Below are 19,108 nucleotides of genomic sequence, written 5' to 3' on the forward strand. Positions count from 1 at the left end.
TGGGATGGGGTCCCTGATAGCACTGGGGGTACCCATGGGCTTGGGATGGGATCCCCAATGGGGTGGGGGGCACACAGGACTTTGGGAGGGGCACAGGACGGAGTCATTGGTGGTGGTGGGAGGATCCATGGGATTGAGGGGAAGCTGGGGATGGGGTCTCCAATGGCACTGGGGGGATCCTTGGGCTCAGAATGGCACGAGAAGAGGTGCCCAGTGGCACTGGGAGCATCCATAGGCTTGGAGGGCCATGGGATGATGTCCACTTTAGCACTGGGGAGTTTCAGGGGCTTGGCATGGGGTCCCCAATGGGCCTGGGGGGTATCCATGGGCTGGGCTGGGCCTTGCCTTGGGGTGCCCAGTGGTGCTGGGGGATCCAGGAGCTTGGGAGGGACATTGGATAGGGTCCTTGATGGCCATGGGTGCATCCATGAGCTTGGGGGGGAGCATGGGATGGGGTCCCTGGTGGAGCTGGGAGGTATCCATGGGCTTGGAAAGGGGTCCCCGGTGGCACTGGGGTTTTGGGGGGTCCCTCAGTGTATCCCAGCACCCATGGGTGGAGGTCCTTTGGTGCAGGAAGCACCCATGACGTGGGGCAGAGCAGCCCCAAGGTGACACCAGCCTGGAGTGGGGGTCCCACCAAGCCCCCCCAGTCCCACCCTCCCCACCCCCAGAGAGGCTTTAGCATATTAAATATTTAATTGGCAGCAAAGGCACCCGCTGGGCTCATCAGGAGCAATTAAGCCCCCCCAACCTCCGCAGCCCCCCCAGGAGCACCATCCTGGGGACCCCCACAGGATGGGGGGCTCCCACCTCCCCCTCCCTGCTCTCAACCCCCCAAAATGGGCTGGGGGACAGAGCTGGGAGCCGGGGAGAGGAACAGAACCCCCCAGCAGGGCCAGGGAGCCCCTGGGGGTGCAGGGAGACCCCCCTGACCCGGCCCCCAATCACTGCAGGGGGGAGATCTTCAGGGGAATCATGATCCGCGATTCCATGGTCCGGATCAGCGGCACTGGGGGAGCAAAGGACACACAGGTGAGGCCAGGGGGTTCCCAGCACCGCCAGGGGGTCCCCAAAGCGCGTGGGGGTCCCCAAAGCGGGTGGGGGTCCCACTCACCCGTGTAATAAACATTCTCATCCCAGCCCCTCTTCCTCCAGGCCGCATTCCTGGTCTCCTCCCGGGACTGCAGATCCCTGTAGGCTGTGGGGGGAGCACCCTGAGCCCCCCAGCTCAGCCCCCAAGGCTGGGGGTGCCCCACGGTGACCCCCCTTACCCCAGAGGTGGTGCACCACGTAGAGCTCCCCGATCTGGGAGAAGAAGCCCCCGACTGCCTCCTGGTTCTCCTGGCGGTACTTGATGGCCCGAGCCCTGCGGGGAGCAGGGGGCACGTGGGGGGCTGCCCCTGGGGGTCCCCCCTTCTCCAGAGGGAGCTTTCTCCCCTCCATGCTGGGAAAGCAGGGCCTTACCAGTTGTTGCCCCACTCGATCATGGTGCCTGGCTGGAAACAGGGGGGGAAAAACAGTGAGAACCGACTGCTCATCCACCTTGGGAGAGCCCAGTGGCTCTGGGGGTACCCATGGGCTTGGGATGGGATCCCCAATGGGGTGGGGGGCACACATGGGCTTAGGATGGCGTCCCTGGGCTTGGGGGTCCCATGTGATGGGTCATGGGGTGGGGGCACCAGGCTTTGGGAGGGACAGGAGGGTAAATGGGGGTGGTGGGGGATCCAGGATTGGGGAACGGGATGGGGTCCCAGTGCACTGGGGGTCTTGGCTCGGGATGGCACGAGAAGAGGATCCAGTGGATGGGGCATCATAGCTTGGAGGGCATGGGTGATGTCCACTTAGCACTGGGGGTTTTAGGCCTGTGGCATGGGGTCCCCAATGGCCTGGGGCATCCATGGCTGGGCTGGGCCTGGCTTGGGGTGCCCAGTGGTGCTGGGGATCAGGGCTTGCAGGGGCCATGGGATGGGGTCCCTGAATGGTGCTGGGGTATCCAGGGCTGGGGGGCTTGACTTGGGGTCTCTGTTGGTGCTGGGGGATCCAGGAGCTTGAGGGGAGCATGGGATGGGGTCTCTTTGAAGGGCTGCCCCCCAAAACCGGGGTACACCAGCCTGAAGACCCCTCCCTGAGGCACAGGGTGGTGCCCACCTTCAGCTTGTAGGTCCTGAGCTCGTAGATGTTGGGTCCCTGGCGGGGCTGGGGCTCGTTCCAGAAGCTGAACTCCAGCAGCAGCTGGTTCCTGCGGGACAGCAGCATGCGGCTCCTCTCCTTGCGGAACTCCAGGTACTCCTGGGGACAGCCCGGGGTCACAGGGGTCACAGGGGTCACAGGGACAGGGCCCGTGGGGCACAGGGGGGTCCCCAGCCCAGCGTTACCTTGTTCTGCCTGAGCTTGCTCATGCAGTCCATGAGCGCCGGGTACCCGCCCGAGAAGCGCCACAGATGCACTGCAAAGAGGGGACGGGGTGGGCAAGGGGGTCCTGGTCACTCTGGGTGACACTGAGACCCTCTGAGTCCCTCTGGGTGCCACTGAGTGCCACTGAGTGTCATTGAGTCCCACTGAGTGTCACTGAGGGAACCCCAAGATGGTTAACAGTGGAGGGCACTCTCCCATCCCCGGGGGTACAAAGGCAGCCAGGCTGATCCAGGACGAAGGACAGAAGGACGCCAGCTGATCCCAAAGGTACAGAGGCAGCAGCTGACCTGGACAGAAGGACAGAGGGCAGCCAGGCTGATCCCCAAAGGTCCAGAGGACAGGACAGGCAGCCAGCGATCCTGGGGTACAGAAGGACAGAAGGACAGAGGGCAGCCAGGCTTATCCCTGGGGGTACAGAAGGACGAAGGAACCAGGCTGATCCCTGGGGTACGAAGCGAGGGCAGGGCAGCCAGTGATCCTGGGTACAGAAGGCAGGACAGAGCAGCCAGGCTGATCCCTGGGGTACGAAGACAGAAGGACAGCCAGGCTGATCCAAGGAGAGGCAGCCAGGCTGATCCGGGGGTACAGAAACAGCCAGCTGATCCAAGGTACGAAGGACAGAGACAGAAGGACACCGCTGATCGGTAAGAAGGACACCAGGCTATCGGGTACAGAAGGACAGAAGGACAGCCAGGCTGATCGCCTGCAGCACAGGAGACGCTGGGACAAGGACAGAAGATGAAGGGGGTGGGCTCTCAGCAGGGGTTAATTCAAGGTTTATTTCAGGACCCCCACAAACCTCAGGGAGCCTGGGAGATGTGCCAAGGTTACATTGAAAGGGAGGTGGAAATTTAAAACAGAGAACATTTACTGACCAATGAGTGACCTGAGGGATGGGTACTGGGAATGGACATTTAGGACAGGATTTGGGGTAACGCTGTGGGGCTGACCCCTGGCCTCTGGCTGATCACTCGACATCCTGGATGGAAAGTTCTGGATGGAGGGGATGGGATGGTGAGTGACTGACACAGAGCCAGGGTGGGGATTTGGGGATGATCCCAGAAAAGAAGAGGGATTGCACAGGTAAAAGGACCGGGTAGAGTTCCCATAAACCATACGGGAAAAATACCGGGATACAAAAACAAAACTGTTACAAACTATTACAAAGTATAAAAATACACTGCAACAGAAAGGGAGCAGAGCCCCAAAACCCCACCAAGATCTGTGTCTGGGGCAGCAGGGGCTGCCTGGCCTCACCTGCCTGGTCCTGCTCGCCGTACCATGTGTTCCAGTTGCCCACCAGGTCACAGGGGTAGTCGGGGTCCGAATGCAGCTTGGGCAGCACCTCCTCTCTGTGGGGCACAGAGGGGCCAGTGGGGTGGGGGCAGCACCCCAAACCCTCCCAGTGCCCCTCTGTGCCCTCCCAAACCCCACAGTGCCCCTCTGTGCCCTCCCAGTGCCCTCTGTGCCCTCCCAAACAGGACCTGGCACAGCCTGGGGGATGCATCCATTCCCCAGGGAGGGAAACTGAGGCACAGAGCAGGGGAAACACATCCACCCAGGAGCTCCAGGAGCCCTCCCACCCCTGCCAGTCCAGAACAGCATCCCAAAACCCTGTTGGGAGACTGAGAAGACCCCTCAGTGTGCTCACGTCAGCTTGTTGTAGGCTTCGAGGCACTCCGGCTTCACGTTGTGAACTGCGGGGACAGGAGAAAGGGCTGGGAACGGGCAGGGAGCCGGGAATGGGGGTCCCAGGGGTGGGTGAGGGGGGCACCCAGCTGTGCCTGCCCTCCTCCCAGGGGCAGCAGCACTCACACTGGATCTTGTAGAGGTTGCTGGTCTCCTTCTTGGACAGGAGGTTGGAATGTGCGTCCTTGCGGGGATCCACCTTGTGCACGAACAGCGAGCGGAACCAGCTGCCCTCCACATCCCGGGAGTAACCCCTGAGGGACACCGGCAATCACCGGGAATGGCCGGCAATCACCGGCAAGCAGGATCCCGAGGCCTCACTGCCAGTCCTGCCTCTGTTATTCGGCCTCCAGGGAGCCCCGGGGCTCCTGCTCAGTTCGTCCTGGGAGCCCTGTCCCAGTCTGGGCTGGGTCTGTCCCCAGTTCCAGTCTGTCCCCTGCATCCACAGGGGGTGGCCGTGCTGCCCAGCAGAGCAAGGACACCGCGGGGGGTGTGGGACAAGGGGGGCACCCCCACTGCAGTGACAGTGACCCCTCCACGGGCAAGGGGACATGGGGACATCCCCCAGGGGCTGCTCCAGGGCTGGTGACCCCTCCACGGGCAAGGGGACAAGGGGACGTGGGGTGACAGGAGCAGCCCCCAGCGGTGGCTCCGGTGTCCGGAGAAGGTCGGGCAGTGGCGGGGGAGGGACGGGGCCCCTCGGGTCCGAGCTGCGGCCAGACCTTTGTCCCCAGCGAGGCAACGACCGTGGGGCCACTGCGGGGGCCGCCCGCCGGTTCGGGGAGGGCAGCGGGGTCCGGGCAGGGCTCGGGGGGCTCGGGGGGAATGCGGGGTCCCCGCAAGGGGAGATGCGGGGTGCAGGGGGGATGCGGGGTGCAGGGGGGATGCGGGGCGCAGGGGGGGATCATGCAGCCCAGGGGAGCGGGGTGCGGGGTCCCCTCCCGGGGCGATGCGGGGACAGGGGTGGGGCTCAGGGGTCTCAGAACGGGGGATACGGGTGTCCCGGCCCGGGGGGATGCGGGGTGCGGGGGAATGGGGGGAATCAGGGGAGGGGGATGCGGGTGATGCGAAAAGCAGGGAAGATCCTGGGCCGCAATGGCTCAGAGGTGGGGTCTCCACCTGGGGGATGCGGGGAGCAGGAGGGATGCGGGGGCCGGGGGAGCTGCAGGGTGCGGGGGGGAGGATGCGGGGCGTCCCCGCCGGGGGAGATGCGGGGAGCGGGGTGGGAGGATGAGGGACCCCGGGGTGCCGCGGGGGCTCTCAGGGCGGGGGTTCCCGGGGTCCCCGCCCCCGCGGGGGTCCCCACTCACCGCGCGCCCCGCGGGGCCGCGCCCGCGCCCCCGCCCCGCAGCCGCCGCAGCGCCGCGCTCCCGCCGCGCGCTCCCGCCGCCGCCATCTTCCGCACCGCGGCGGGGCCGCGCGCCGCGCGTGCACGCCGGGCCCCGCCCCCTCGGGCCCCCGGCCACGCCCCCTCAGAAGCTGGCCTGCAGCAGCGTGATCCTGATTGGCCGCCCGGCCACACCTTCGCGCGCACGGCCACGCCCCCCCACCCCCTCCCGCCGCCACCGCGACGCCTCATTGGATGCCGGAGTGGGGGCGGTGCCCGCGGACTGGGCGGTGCTCGGCAGCCAATCAGAAGAGGTGGTTGGAGAGATCGGTGGCTGATTGGTCCCGATGTCTCGCTCCGGAGGGGGCTCAGGCGCTGCTCCAGGGGGGCGGGGCTTCCTCGGGCAGCGCTCTGGGGAGGTGGAGCCAGAATGGGCGGGGCCGTCCAGCCAAGGGGCGTGGTCGGGCTTGGCGGGGGCGTGGCCGGGTCTCACCTGCGGGCGCGTTCTCGGGGTGTCCCTGCGGTCCCCCCGGTGTGTCCCCGGCCCTGGGGGGACATCCCCGCGCCGGGAGCTCCTCCTGGGCTTGGAGCACCTGCGAGAGGGCACAGGGAGCGCTGCTCCGGCCGGACCCGGAGCCGCTCCTGCCCCAGATCCCCTCTGCCCATAGTCCCCCACTGCCCACTGCCCCGCTCTGCCCCATTGCCCCTTCTCTCTGCCCCCCAGCCCCCCATCAGGCCGATACACCCCCCTCTGCCCCACAGCCCCCCCATTTTGCCCCATAACCCCCTCCCACCTCTCAGTCCCCCTGCTCTGCCCCATAACCCCCCCTCCTCACACGGATCTGCACCACAATCACCCCAGTACCTGCCCCACTCATATTTCCCCCCATTTCAGTTCTCACCTCGCTGTGGGGCAGCGGAGGGAGTGGGGGGCAGCACGGAGGGGACACGGGTGGGCCCCCCAGCCCCTCCCCCGGGGCATGCGTGGGCAGTGGGGGCTCGGGAGGATCCGCAGCCCCGGGTTCCTGGAGCGCCTGCTGGGAGAGCGAGCGGGCCGAGCTGGGAACAGGGAGAAAACAGGAGTTAAGGGGTTAACTGCCCCAGGACCCTCTGTGACCCCCACAAACCCTCTGTGCCCACCTCCCCAGATCCCTCAAACCCTCTTTGTCCCTCCCCAAGCTCTCCAACTTCCTCCTGCTGCCTGGGACCCACCAAATCCCTCCAAACCCAGCCCTTCTCTGTGCCCGCCATGGACCCGGTGGAGACATCCCGGTGCCCCCGTGCCCCACTCACCTGGGTGGGGCCAATACCCCCCAGTGCCCCCCAGTGCCCGCCGGTGCCCCCTGTGCCTCACTCACCCTGGGCAGAGCCGATACCCCTTGGTGTCCCCCGGTGCTCCCCGGTGCCCCCGTGCCCCCTGGTGCCCACTTACCTGGGCAGGGCCCATGCCCCCCGGTGCCTCCCGGTGCCCCCCCGGTACCCCTCGTGCCCCACTGACCCGGGAGAGCCGATACACCCCATGCGCCCGGTGCCCCCGTGCCGCAATGCCCTGGGCAAGGCTGATAGCCTCCGGTGCCCCTCAGTGCCCTGCGGTGCCCTCCGGCGCCCCCCGTGCCCCACACCCCCAGGCAGAGCCCATACCCCCCCCGTGCCCCCCGTATCCCACACCCCCGGGCAGGGCCGATAACCCCCGGTGCCCCCCATGCTCCACTAACCCGGGCAGGGCCGTTCCCCCCGTGCCCCCCGGTGCCCCTGGTGCCCCCCGTGCCCCGCTCACCCCGGCAGGGCCGATGCCCCCCGGCGCAGGGCACAGACCCAGGCGCGCAGCTCCTCGGCGCTCTCGGTGCCCAGGCAGTACGTTCGCATCCCGGCGTGTTCAGCCTGGCAATGGGGGATCCCTGCTAGACCGGGCTCAGGTATTGGGGTCCCAATCCCCCCCTCGATTTGGGGAGCCGGGGCTGACCGTGAACAGGAACGGGGGGGCGCGGGGGGCGCGGGGGGCGGCGGGCAGGACGCGGATCTCGTAGCCAGGCAGGGGGAGGCCGCCCCGCACCTGCTGCTCGCTGCTGTCTGGGGGCACAGGAGGGGCACAATGGGGGCACCAGAGCCCCCATCTGCACCCCGAGATCGCCAGCACCATCGGGGGGATGCCGAGGACCTCCTCTGATGCCCCCGAACCTCCCGGGCTTAGACCAGAGCTTAGAACCCCACCAAGGACCTGTTCAAGCTCCCAGGGAGCCCCGATCCTGGGGAATCCCTGATCCACCCAGAGACCCCCAACCCCCAGGAATTCCCAATGCTCCAGAGACCCCAAATCCCCGGGGGATCCCTGACCCACCCAGAGACCCCCAAATCCCCCAGAGATCCTTGATCCCACTGGGATCCCTGACTGCCCCAGGGACCTCCAACACTCCAGGGACCCCCATTCCCCCGGCATTCCTGATCCTCCAAGGGCTGCTCAATATCCCAGGGACCCCCAAATTCCCGGGATTCCTGGTCCTCCAAGGAATGCCCAGCACCCCAGGACGCCCAGTCCCCTCCAGTGACCCAGGGACACCCCAGGATCGCTGTCCCCCTCAGGGACACCAGGTCCCCCAAGCCCCCCGGGTGTCCCAGCCCCCCGTGCCCCCTCACCCCGGTAGTAGTAGAGGCACAGATCCACCAGCACAAACCAGCGGCGCTTCCAGAGCCGCAGCCCCGAGCTGTCCTGGGAAGGGATGAGGGGAGGAACGGGGACTGAGCCCCCCCGGGACCCTCTGCTGCCCCAGACCCCTCAATCCCTTCTGATCCCCCCCATTCTCCTCACTCCCCCAGGCCCACAAACCCCATAACCCCCGGCGCCCTGTCCCATCCCAGACCCCATAACCGCCCCACACTGCCCCATCTGACCGTGTGTGTCTGATCTCCCCAAAGCCCCCAAACCCCATAACCCTCCCTTCACCGACCTGCCCAGACCCCACACCCTCATCGCCCCCAGCCCGCTCCCCTTCCAAAGGCTACACCCTCGCACCCGCACCGCAGGGGTCACCCCAGAAACCCACAAACCCCCACCCCACTTTCCCCCCACAGAGCCCCCCCCCCTCCACGCCCCCCTCACCCTGTCCAGCCCCCCTCGGGGGGTCTCCCCCCACCCCTCCCCCCTCCCAAACTTACCCTCCGCCGTCCGCAGGGCTGGGCAGGGCGGGGGGTCCGAGGCCCCCCAGCCCCCAGCCCCCCACGCCTTTTCTTGCCCCCGAGCCCAGAGCTCCCCCGTTGTGCCCTGTAAGTCCCTATGGATTCCTGCGCTCCCCCGTGCACCCCAATGCTCCACATGCCCCCCTCGGGTTCCCAGGGTTCCCAAACTCTCCCCACCAACCCCTACAACCCCCGACCCCCCCGTGTTTCCCCAGTTCCCCCCATGCCCCCACCCCCTTTGCCCACCTGGGTGCGGGGGCCAGCGGGGCCGGGGTCCCGGCGGGCGGGGCCGGCGCTTTCTGCCATGGGGGGTCCTGCGGAGGCAGCGGGGGGCCGGGGGGGTCCCCATCAATGTCCCCATTGTCCCCGCGGGGACAGAGGCCCCGTTCTTCCCGCTGCGGGGGCGGGGGCTGCTCCCGGACGCCTGGGTCCCCCCGGGGGTGAGGGGGGAATTCTCGGCTCCCTCTGCTCCCTTCCCCCTCCTGCTCCCGCCGGATTCAGGTCCGCCCCGTCCCCCTGTGCTGGTCCCAGTTCCATCCCAGTAACCCTGAACTGGTCCCAGTTCCATCCCAGTAACCCTGAAGTGATCCCAGCTCCCATCCCAGTAACCCTGAACTGGTCCCAGTTCCATCCCAGTAACCCTGAACTGGTCCCAGTTCCATCCCAGTAACCCTGAACTGGTCCCAGTTCCATCCCAGTAACCCTGAACTGGTCCCAGACCCATCCCAGTTACCCCGAGGCGATCCCAGTCCCTCCCGTGCCGGGCTCAGTTTCCCGGTAACTCTGAGCGGGTCGCAGTTTCTGTTCCTTCCCCCCGTGCTCGTCCCGATTCCCAGCCCGTTATCCCACAGGGATCGGGGTCGGTCCCGTCCCCTTGCGCTGGTGACAGGTCACAGCCACCGTCCCATCACCCCAGTGACGGTGCCGTTACCGCGGCCGGTTCTGCTCCCAGCGCCGCCCGGTGCCCCGCTATCGGTGCCGGTCCCGTCCCGCTGCGCCGCGCTGCTCCCGGTCCCGGTGCCAGACCCGATCCTGGTCCCAGCAGCAGTCCTGGTCCCAATCCCACAGTCTCGGTCCCCGTCCCGGTCCCGATTCCAGCCCCAGTCCCAGCCCCACAGTCCCAGTCCCGGTCCCAGCCGCAATCCCGGTCCCAGTCCCGTTCCCAGTCTCACTCTCAGTCCCAGTCCCGGTCCTGCCCCGTGTCCCCGCCCGCCCCGGGCGCCGGTCCCAGTCTCTGCCGCCACCCACGAGCCCGGACACCCGGGTGCCCCCGGGACAGCGTGGGTCCCCTCGCCCCGGCAACCACAGCGCCCGGTGTGCCCCAGAGAACCCCGTCCTGCGGGGACACCCACGGCGCCGGGGACACTTTTGACACGGGGACACCCACGGCACCGGGGACACACCACGGGGGACACCACGGCACTGGGAGACCCACGCACTGGGACGGCCCCCAGCCCCTGGCGGGTTCCCTTGTGTGTTCCCGTGTGTCCCCCCGGTGTCCCCTGTGTCCTGTGGTGTCCCCTGTCCCCGTGTGTCTCCGTGTTTCCCCCTGTCCCCGTGTCCGTCCGGTGTCCCCAGGACCCGTGTCCCCCGTGTCCTGGATTCCCTCCCAGTCCCCCAGTGTCCCGGTGTGTCCCCGTGTCCCCGTGTCCATTGCCATGTCCCCTGTGGTCCCCCGTGTGTCCCTGTGTCCCGGTGTCCCCACGTCGGGTCCCGGAGCTCGTCCCCGCCAGCAGAGCGCTCCGCCCGCCGCCAGGGGGCGACACCGCCCCGCCCAATCGCTTCCTCACCCCGCTGTTCACGGCCTCGCCTCACCCCGCCCCTTCCCTTGAGCGGCATCCTTTCTACCCAATCACAGCCGGGTCTCCTCCCGCCTCTCCATCATACCCCTTTCTATTGGCTAGATGGTGCAGCGGGGGCGGGCGCGCGGCGCGGCGCGGCCAATAGCACAGCAGCGGGGGCGTGGCTAGGCCGCCATGGCGCCGCCGCCGCGCTGACCGCGCTGTGCCGCCATGGCCGGGGCCATCGCGTCCCGCATGAGCTTCAGCTCCCTCAAGCGCAAGCAGCCCAAGACCTTCACGGTGCGCATCGCCACCATGGACGCCGAGATGGAGTTCAGCTGCGAGGTGACGGCCCGCGCGGTGCGGGGCTCCCCTGAGGGGGACGGGCCCCCCAGAGCCCCCTCCCGGTGTCCCCCCCAACCCTCCGCCGGTTCCCGGGGCCGGCAGCGGCGCTGCCTTGGTTTGGTTATAAATCGGCGTTATCCTGCTGGGATTTTGGTTATAATTGCACATAATTCTGGTTATAATCCGGCTTTGTTTTTTGTTTTTAGTAGTAATTCACGTTTGGTTATGAATTGGTGTAATTTGGATTTACTTTGGGCATAACTTGGCTTTGTTTTGGTTGTAATTCAGTGTTATTGTGTGTGTAATCCAGTTACATCCTGGTTATAGTTTGGCTTTATTTTTGTTATCATTAATCCTTATTAAGTGTGTAATTTAGCATTGTTTTGGTCATAAATTGGCTTTTTTTCTGGGTATACTTTGGCTTTAGCTTGGGTATAATTTGGCATTATTCTGGTTATTATCCATCCTATACTTTAGCTATAATTCAACTTTATTCTGGCAATAATTCCTCTTCACTCCAGGTGTAATTTCGCTGTATTTGGGTTATAATTTGGCTGCATTCCGTTTACAATTCGGTCTTATTCTGGGTGCAATTTGGCATTACTGTGCTTATAATTCATCCTATACTTTGGCTATAATTCAGCTTCACTCTGGGTATAATTCAGTTTTATCCTGGTTATAATTCAGCTTTATTCTCATTACAATCCCGCTTCCTTTGGGCTGTCCTGCCATCCCAGCCCAAGTCCCCGTTACACTGTGGCTGTCACAGGGCTTGAGGAATCCCAGTGCCAAGGCTTGAATCCACAGGAATCCAACTCCCCAGTGCTCCACAAACGCCCAAGAACAGAATTTTGGCATTTTCCTGAGCTCTTAGCTCACCGTGAGGCTGAGGGATGCTCCAGGGGGTTGGGCCTGGCTTTTCTGTGATAATTTCCCTTTTTGGGGCCCTTGGAACTTTGTAAAACCTTCTCCCAGGGCGTTGCTGCCAAACCCTGGGATGTGCTGTGCTTTCCCAGCAGATCCTGAGGGCTTGGCCACACAAACACTGAAACCCCAACTCTGCATTTAACAGTTTATATTTCATTATCCCGACCCAAACCCTGAGGGAATCCCAGCGCCCATCAGCCAAGGGGAGTTTGTCATCGCTGATTTCCTGGCTCTGGAATTCTGCTACAGCCCTGAAGAACTTTCTGCTTTTCCTGGGGATTGAGGATTTGCTCTGGGCAGCCCTGTGAGCTTCCCGCTCCCAGCAGAGTGGGAATGTCCTGGCTCTGCTGTTCCTGCCTTCCCCAGGCTGCAGCAGTGACTGGTGGTGGAAAGTGAAGAATTGTGAATTTCAGTGCTGTGGCCGGCTGTGATTTCCCGCTGGGAGCAGGGGGTGTGTGCAGCCAGGAGGCAGCGCTGCCGTGGGATTGGGCTGTGCAGCTGCTCCGTCTCCAGCTGATTTCTCTGGGATATTCCTGCCAGAGGAACTTGTTGCTGCAGAGAGACTCGTGCAGCTGGAAGGGGCTCAGGAGGTGCTGAGGGATCTTTGTGCTGGAGATGGTGCTGGGGGCATGCAGGAATTCAGGATGCAGGAATTCAGGATGCAGGAATTCAGGCCTCATCTTTCAGCGTGGAATGTTGGGGTAGGAGAGGGGATGGATGGATGGATGGATGGATGGATGGGATGGATGGATGGATGGATGGATGGATGGACGTGGGTGATGGGGCTGTTTTACACCTTGCAAAAAGGTGAGGAGTGAGTTTTCATGGAATTATGGAATGGTTTAAGTGGGAAGGGACCTTAAAGCCCACCCAGTGCCACCCCAGCCATGGCAGGGACACCTCCCACTGTCCCAGGCTGCTCCAGCCCCAATGTCCAGCCTGGCCTTGGGCACTGCCAGGGATCCAGGATGGGCACCCTGTGCCAGGGCCTGCCCACCCTGCCAGGGAACAATTCCCCATTCCCAATATCCCATCCAGCCCTGCCCTCTGGCACTGGGAGCCATTCCCTGTGTGCTGTCCCTCCATCCCTTGTCCCCAGTCCCTCTCCAGCTCTCCTGGAGCCCTTTCAGGCCCTGCCAGGGGCTCTGAGCTCTCCCTGGAGCTTCTCCTCTCCAGCTCTCCCAGCCTGGCTCCAGCCCCTGGAGCATCTCTGTGGCCTCCTGGCCTTGCTGCAAGCCCAGGGCAGCCCAGCTGGAGGTGTGAATTTTCCCCAAGCCCCCTCTGAGCAGGGCAGCTCCCAGGCTGGATCTCTGTGTGTGTTGTTGTTTCTGCTGCTCTGGGGAGGCTCTGGGAAAGCTCCTGGCTGTGCTGACTGTGCAGAAGCACCGTGGGACAGAGGGATCAGACACACCTCGAGTGGCTGGGCTGGGAAGGTGGCCCAGGGAAGGGCTTGGTTTGCTCTGCACCCACAGTGAGAGCCAGGAGTGGAGTTTGTGCCCTCCTGAGAGCCAGTGGGGTGGGAGAGCTGATTATTTGGGACAGACTGTGCTCCTCCCTGAGGGAACCCGGCCCCTATCCCAAGGTTTGCCAGCAGAGTGAGCAGAATTGTTTATCTGTGTGCTTTGGGCAGCAAGGAGAGGGAAATGCCTCCCAGACACTTGAGGGGATCAGTGGAAGGAGGTGCAGTGGGAATCCTGCAGTTTGGGGGCTCTGGGGATGGGTTTTTGTGGCCTGTGAGTGGCACCTGGTGCTGCTGTGACCGTGTTCACAGGGGAGGGAAGAGATGAGGATCTGACTCCATGTTACAGAAGGCTGATTTATTATTTTATTATAAATATTACATTAAAACTATACTAAAAGAATGGAAGAAAGGATTTCATCAGAAGGCTGGCTAAGAATAGAATAGCAAAGAATGATAACAAAGGCTTGTGGCTCAGCTCTCTGTCTGAACCAGCTGGGCTGTGATTGGTTATTAATTAGAAACAACCCCATGAGCCCAATCACAGATGCTCCTGTTGCATCCCACAGCAGCAGATAATCATTGTTTGCACTTTGTTCCTGAGGCCTCCCAGCTTCTCAGGAGGAAAAATCCTCAGGAAAGGATTTTTCCATAGAAGATGTCTGTGACATGCTGACAGGGACAGGGAGCTGCTGCCCTGTTGGATGTCTGGATGTCCATAATCCCTGGGGGTTCCTCCAGCTCAGGATATTCCATGATTCCATGACCCATGGAGACTCCCCTTCTTCCTCAGTGCTCATTTTTCAGTCTGCTCCCTAGAAATCCCCAGCTGTGCATTTTAAGGGATTAAACCTGCTTTGCATCTGTTTATTCTGCAGTTGATGTCTCTAAATTGAGCCTAAACCTAAAATAATTCCTAGAAATGAAATCTTAATCTTTCGAACACGGCGGTGCAGATTAATAATCACTGTTGGGTTTTCACTTTAAAGACTTCAAATTTGTTTGGGGAAATCTTGGAGGCACGAAGCGAGTGTCTTCCTTTTGTTACTTCCATCTCCGAGGTTTGAGCTGTACCTAATTAATTGATAACATCTGGAGGAAGGGTAGGCATTTGCATAGCTCTTGAATCCCTGTGCTAAAGCATCCCCAGCTGCTTCACCTTCCTGAGAGCCTTGGATGCCTCTTCCCTGGCACAGGGTGCCCAGAGAGGCTGTGGCTGCCCCTGGAAGTGTCCAAGGCCAGGTTGGAAAGGCTTGGAGTACCCTGGGATAGTGGAAGATATCCTTGTCCAAGGCAGGGAGGTGGAACAAGATGGGATTTCAGTCCCTTCCCACCCAAACCCTTCCATGAGTGTTGAGGAGGATGAAACAGGAAAGCCTTATAAATGTGATTGTCTGGCAAAAGATTTTGAGAATATGGAAACTCTAAGTGAGATTGAAATGAAAGCAAGCTTTGAGATCCCTCAGTTACTGAACAACTGGAAAACAATGGCATGGCCAGCTGAAGGTGATCCCCTTTGGATGGAACAACACCCTCTGCTTGCAGAGAGCTCCAAGGGTCAGAACAGACCCCACAGCTTGGCAGAAGGACCCAAAGAGGAGTTTTTAGGGTTTAAAATGTAACACAGTATGGTGATGTAATGATTCTTATAGGCTGTATGGAAATGCTGTAGGATTTGTATCTTGTACTAGATTGGTTAGTGAGAATTAGAATATTCAACAGAGAAGGAGATTTATGGTATTGGAATGGGAACTTAGCCCTCTTACCCTTTTATTCTCTTATGCTTTTACTCTCTCACCCCCTCTCTTCTCTCAGCCCTGCCCCAGCTGTGTCTGGCAGCTCCCAGCAGGGCCCTGCCCCCAGGCCCTTTGCAATGAACCCCAAGTTCCTGACCTGGCTCAGGGATCTCTGCTCTCTGTCCATCCCCACCGTGCTGCCCCTGGTGCTCCCACACATGAGTTACTCAGCAGTGAAATCCCCGTGGTGTTTTTGAGTCCAGTCCAGAGCACTGTTTATCCCACATCTCTGGGATGCTGCAGCTGATGTCAGGTTGGTCTCCCCCTGCCATGTGCAGTTTTCCCCCTCTTAGAACCAATTTCCCTGGCTGGTGGGAGAACCCCTCCATCTTTCCCTTGGTCTCCTGCATGTCTTTCCCAATTTCTTCCTCTTGCTCAGCCCTGTTAGTGTCTCTCCCTCTCAGAGCCATGTCCATTTTCCAAAGGGTGTGTTTTTCCCTTTTTGTTGTGTTGTGATTTTGGGCTTGAATCCTGCAGGGATGATCACTCCATCAAGGTGCAGCTCGCTGCCCAGCTGCTTCCCAACCTTTATCTTTTGATGTCTTAAAAATGAATTGGAAAAGCTTTACAGCCAGCCTGGAGAAACAGCTTAAGTGTTCAAGCAGCGAGAAAAGCAGGTTTGTGCTGATGTATTTGCTGTCTAAACATGCATCCAGTTATTGCTTGAGTGCTTAAGCTGTTCCTGTCTGTCCAGAGGATAATCCTGGTTGGAAGGGATCTTTATTTTAGCCCAGTGCCCCACTCAGTGCAGGGCCAGTTGGATGTAAAGCCCTTGTAAGTAGAAGAGTCCTGATTTTGGCCACGTGTGGCCGAGTGCTGTCCCTTTGTCACCACACACAGGGACTTGTGTGGCTGAGCTGCAAAGCTCATCTTCTGGAACAGGAACAGCCAAGGATTTGGTGGGGGAAATCTGGGTGGAAATGAGTTTTTGAGGAAGAGCTGGTGCAGTAAATCCAAGCTGAGTTTTGAGCTGTGTCCAGTCACTGCACCAAAATAAAAAGGCAGGAGGAGGAAATCAGGGAGCAGAATGCCCTTGGCTTCCTTCTGCATTGCAGGATACTTGGAAGGGGGTTTATAGAGATCCATACATTCCCAATCTCAGGCAGCAGGGAGCTGGTAGGGACAGTGACCTCTTGATGCTGCAAAGCTTCTGTGAGTGGACACAAACTTAACAGGAAAAGAGCAGTCTGTGTGCAGGGACAGCTGTTTAAAAAAGCTGAGAGAAATGATCTCCCTCAGCTACAACATGATCCCAGATAAATTGTTGGGATACCAGCTGTCAGGTCAGTGTTCTGTTCCTCCACGTGCCTGTGTGTCCTGATCTTGTGCCAGCCCTCATGAGGATGTGCTGCTCTCTTTGAATGTGAGACACAGCAGGAAAGGGCTGTTTCCTCACTCATATCTCAGAGGGGTTTATGCCCCAAAACCTCAGAATTTCTGATTCACACCAGTGACATTTGGGAGTTGGTGTTTTGGGGTGTCTTGCTTGGTGCAGTTCATTTCCTTAGGTTGTGCTTGTGACTTGTGGCCGTGGATCCTCTTTGGCTTTGGTGCCTTACCCTGCACCTGACAAGTTCTCTGGATCCCCTGCTCCCATCACAGCCTCTTCCAAGGCAGTAGCAAACTCCTGTTACTTCTCTCCAAAAACTGTTCCAAACTGCTGTCAATCCCCAGACTGTTAATTAATCCAGAGGGGTAGGAGGGAGGGCATTTGGGACAGTAATTATTTCTCTTTAGGTGTGCAGACTCCAGTTTTGATGCTCTTTAATACCTCCTTTTTTTTTTCCTTTGTACAGACAGTGTCTTTCAAGTAGGTGTGTTTTGAAATTAAAGGTGCTTGAACAGGGAAGGGAAGCAGCTTTGGGAATAATCTTGAAGCTGTGAGGGAGCACTGGTGGGGAATGACACAGCCCTGGAGATGGGAAGAGAGGAACTGAACCTGGCATCACCCTGGGTGAGCCCCTGGCTGTCCCTCCCAGCCTGGCTGAGCTGTGCTCTGTCAGTGTCTGTGCTCAGAGCTCAGCAGCGCTGGGGGCTCCTCAGAGCAGCTCAGGCTGGGCTGAAGCAGCCCCAGTCCATCAGGAAGCAGCTCCTGCACGGAGGGGGGGCCTGGGGCTGTCCCTGCTGGGCAGGGAGCAGTGCTGTGCTGCACATGTGTGAGTTACAGCTCCCTGCAGGATCCAAACCCTCCTTTCATCCTCTTGGAGCTCCTTGCTCTGCACTGAGCTGCTCCTTGAGCCCGTAACTCTTCATCTGTGAGAGCCCAGCTTACAGGTGAGGTGAGGCTTTGGGACATGGAGCCATGGAATGGTTTGGGTTGGGAGGGACCCTAAAGCTCATCCAGTTCCATCTTCTGCCATGGGCAGGGACACTTTCCATTATCCCAGGCTGCTCCAACCTGTCCAACCTTGCCTTGAACACTTCCAGGGGCAGTCACAGCTTGCAAAAAGGTGAGGAGTGAGTTTTCATGGAATTATGGAATGGTTTAAGTAGGAAGGGACCTTAAAGCCCATCCAGTGCCACCCCAGCCATGGCAGGGACACCTCCCACTGTCCCAGGCTGCTCCAGCCCCAATGTCCAGCCTGGCCTTGGGCACTGCCAGGGATCCAGGATGGGCACCCTGTGCCAGGGCCTGCCCACCCTGCCAGGGAACAATTCCCAATTCCCAGTATCCCATCCATCCCTGCCCTCTGGCACTGGGAGCCATTCCCTGTGTCCTGTCCCTCCATCCCTTGTCCCCAGTCCCTCTCCAGCTCTCCTGGAGCCCCTTCAGGCCCTGCAAGGGGCTCTGAGCTCTCCCTGGAGCCTTCTCCTCTCCAGGTGAGCACCCCCAGCTCTCCCAGCCTGGCTCCAGCCCTTGGAGCATCTCTGGTGCCTCCTCTGGGCTCTCCCCAGCAGCTCCAAGCTCTTCCCATGCTGTGAGCCCGGGTCTGGAGGCAGCTCTGCAGGTGAGCTCTCACCTGAGTGGGGCAGAGGGCACATTGTCACCAGCTGTTGTCCCCTGGCTCTGTCTGGTCCCAGCTCCTGTCCCTGGCACTGCTGTTCCATCTCAGTCTCGGGCAGACACCTCAGAACGTGCTTGGCTGCACCATCTGCATCCTCACGCCCGGGCGCCTTCCTGGCCTCCTCGGTGGTTAACAGAAATAGGTTTTAATTAAAAGCTCATTATCAACTTGTCGTGTAGCATTAGTAAATAAAAATAACTTTTACAGCCCAGCCCTGTGACTCAGTAAGTGGCAATTGAAAATATTGGACATCACTTTAGTTAAAACAAAATTGATGAATATTACATTTTTTGATTCCCTGTTTACTCCAAATGGGCTTTAAATCTAAATAAATGGTTGTCTGTGGCACTGTGGTTATCATTCAGGTCCAGAAGGAGAAATCAGTGTGGTCTGCAGTCTCAAAATTATCTCCATTTCAGTTGTAAACTGTTGTGGCTGGGTGGTTTGGGCATCTCCTGTGGGATGGGGGTTTGGAATAGCTGCAGCCTCATCCATTTCCTCATTCCCAGGGCAGGGTTAGTGCAGGGGTGCTCTGCTCAGGCCCAGCTCTCTCCCTTCCACCCTCTCCATCCCTGTTCCAGTGGTGTTGTGTTCTCTCATTAAAATTTGATTCTAAACAGGAATAACTTCACTCTCAGCACTTTTTCCTGGGGCTTGGTCCCCTTTTCCCAGCAGTCCTTTGGCTGTCGTGTCACAGCAGGGACTCCTGCCTCTGTTTACATCCCCAGCATAGAGCTAGCGCCTAATAAAATTATCTGCAAAGCAAAAAGCCATTTTCTGTGTTATTTACGGGTAAATTGGTGCAGTAAAATACTCTGTAAATGTGAGTCATTTCTGCAAGGTCGTGCCTTAACCTCATCCCATGGGTGGGGTGTGCAGAGACTGCTGCTCTGGCTTTCCTTGGGAAGCAGCTGAGCCTTGGTGTCCTCTGCTCACTTTTTTGTGCCCTCATTGCCCACCCTGGTCCCAGGAAGAGCTGAAGCTCCAGGGGTTTGTGTTTGATGATGAGGAGCTGAGATCTTCATCTGCACCTCCTGAGCAGAGCCAGGTTCTGTCCCCTGGAGTTTGGACACCTCCTTGTTGTCCCGGGAGAGCTTTTTGTGTGAGGAACCTAAATATTAAATTAAACCCATCCCTTTTGCCTCCCCTTTACCACATTTGACATTGTTGGAAGAAAAGCATCAGCTTGA

The 19,108-nt window shown here is 60.2% G+C and overlaps 3 protein-coding genes across 6 annotated transcripts in view; 1 reads left to right on the forward strand and 2 right to left on the reverse strand.

The window, feature by feature from the left end:
- Positions 1–668: 668 nt before the first annotated feature.
- Positions 669–5,500, reverse strand: NIPSNAP1 (nipsnap homolog 1). The gene is made up of 10 exons (XM_064726795.1): positions 5,415–5,500; positions 4,231–4,358; positions 4,067–4,112; positions 3,673–3,767; positions 2,376–2,446; positions 2,149–2,289; positions 1,465–1,496; positions 1,272–1,366; positions 1,115–1,198; positions 669–1,009 (listed from the first exon to the last, which is right to left on the reverse strand). The coding sequence occupies exons 1-10, from the start codon at positions 5,498–5,500 to the stop codon at positions 945–947; spliced, it is 843 nt and encodes a 280-aa protein (XP_064582865.1). The 3' UTR covers positions 669–944.
- A 76-nt stretch (positions 5,501–5,576) lies between these two features.
- On the reverse strand, positions 5,577–8,911 carry LOC135454777 (pleckstrin homology domain-containing family A member 4-like). Its single transcript, XM_064727238.1, has 7 exons — positions 8,852–8,911; positions 8,066–8,138; positions 7,395–7,501; positions 7,209–7,312; positions 6,334–6,490; positions 5,925–6,024; positions 5,577–5,842 (listed from the first exon to the last, which is right to left on the reverse strand). Exons 1-7 carry the CDS (start codon positions 8,909–8,911, stop codon positions 5,577–5,579), a joined length of 867 nt encoding a protein of 288 aa, XP_064583308.1.
- Positions 8,912–10,550: 1,639 nt separating this feature from the next.
- Positions 10,551–19,108, forward strand: part of NF2 (NF2, moesin-ezrin-radixin like (MERLIN) tumor suppressor) — a 47,171-nt gene continuing 38,613 nt past the window's right edge. For 2 of the 4 annotated variants that reach the window (XM_064726629.1, XM_064726631.1), the window contains exon 1: positions 10,551–10,731. In XM_064726629.1, coding sequence (XP_064582699.1) covers positions 10,618–10,731 — 114 coding nt within the window. In that variant the 5' untranslated portion in view covers positions 10,551–10,617. The remainder of the gene's footprint in view (positions 10,732–19,108) is intronic. The other 2 variants (XM_064726630.1, XM_064726632.1) reach the window with 1 other exon arrangement.

The sequence above is a fragment of the Zonotrichia leucophrys genome, chromosome 15 (genome assembly GCF_028769735.1).
Source record: "Zonotrichia leucophrys gambelii isolate GWCS_2022_RI chromosome 15, RI_Zleu_2.0, whole genome shotgun sequence".
Lineage (NCBI taxonomy): Eukaryota > Metazoa > Chordata > Aves > Passeriformes > Passerellidae > Zonotrichia > Zonotrichia leucophrys.

Excerpts from the sequence above, each read along its gene's own strand:
- NIPSNAP1 (XM_064726795.1), bottom strand. The coding sequence starts at position 5,500 with ATGGCGGCGGCGGGAGCGCGCGGCGGGAGCGCGGCGCTGCGGCGGCTG. Across the intron at positions 1,367-1,464 it reads ATCGAGTGGGGCAACAACTG|GGCTCGGGCCATCAAGTACC; the intron begins GTAAGGCCCTGC and ends TGCTCCCCGCAG. Across the intron at positions 1,199-1,271 it reads CGTGGTGCACCACCTCTGGG|CCTACAGGGATCTGCAGTCC; the intron begins GTAAGGGGGGTC and ends CTCCCCCCACAG.
- LOC135454777 (XM_064727238.1), bottom strand. The coding sequence starts at position 8,911 with ATGGCAGAAAGCGCCGGCCCCGCCCGCCGGGACCCCGGCCCCGCTGGC. Across the intron at positions 7,502-8,065 it reads GTGCCTCTACTACTACCGGG|ACAGCAGCGAGCAGCAGGTG; the intron begins GTGAGGGGGCAC and ends CTGTGCCCCCAG. Across the intron at positions 7,313-7,394 it reads CCCCCCCGTTCCTGTTCACG|GCTGAACACGCCGGGATGCG; the intron begins GTCAGCCCCGGC and ends CCCCATTGCCAG.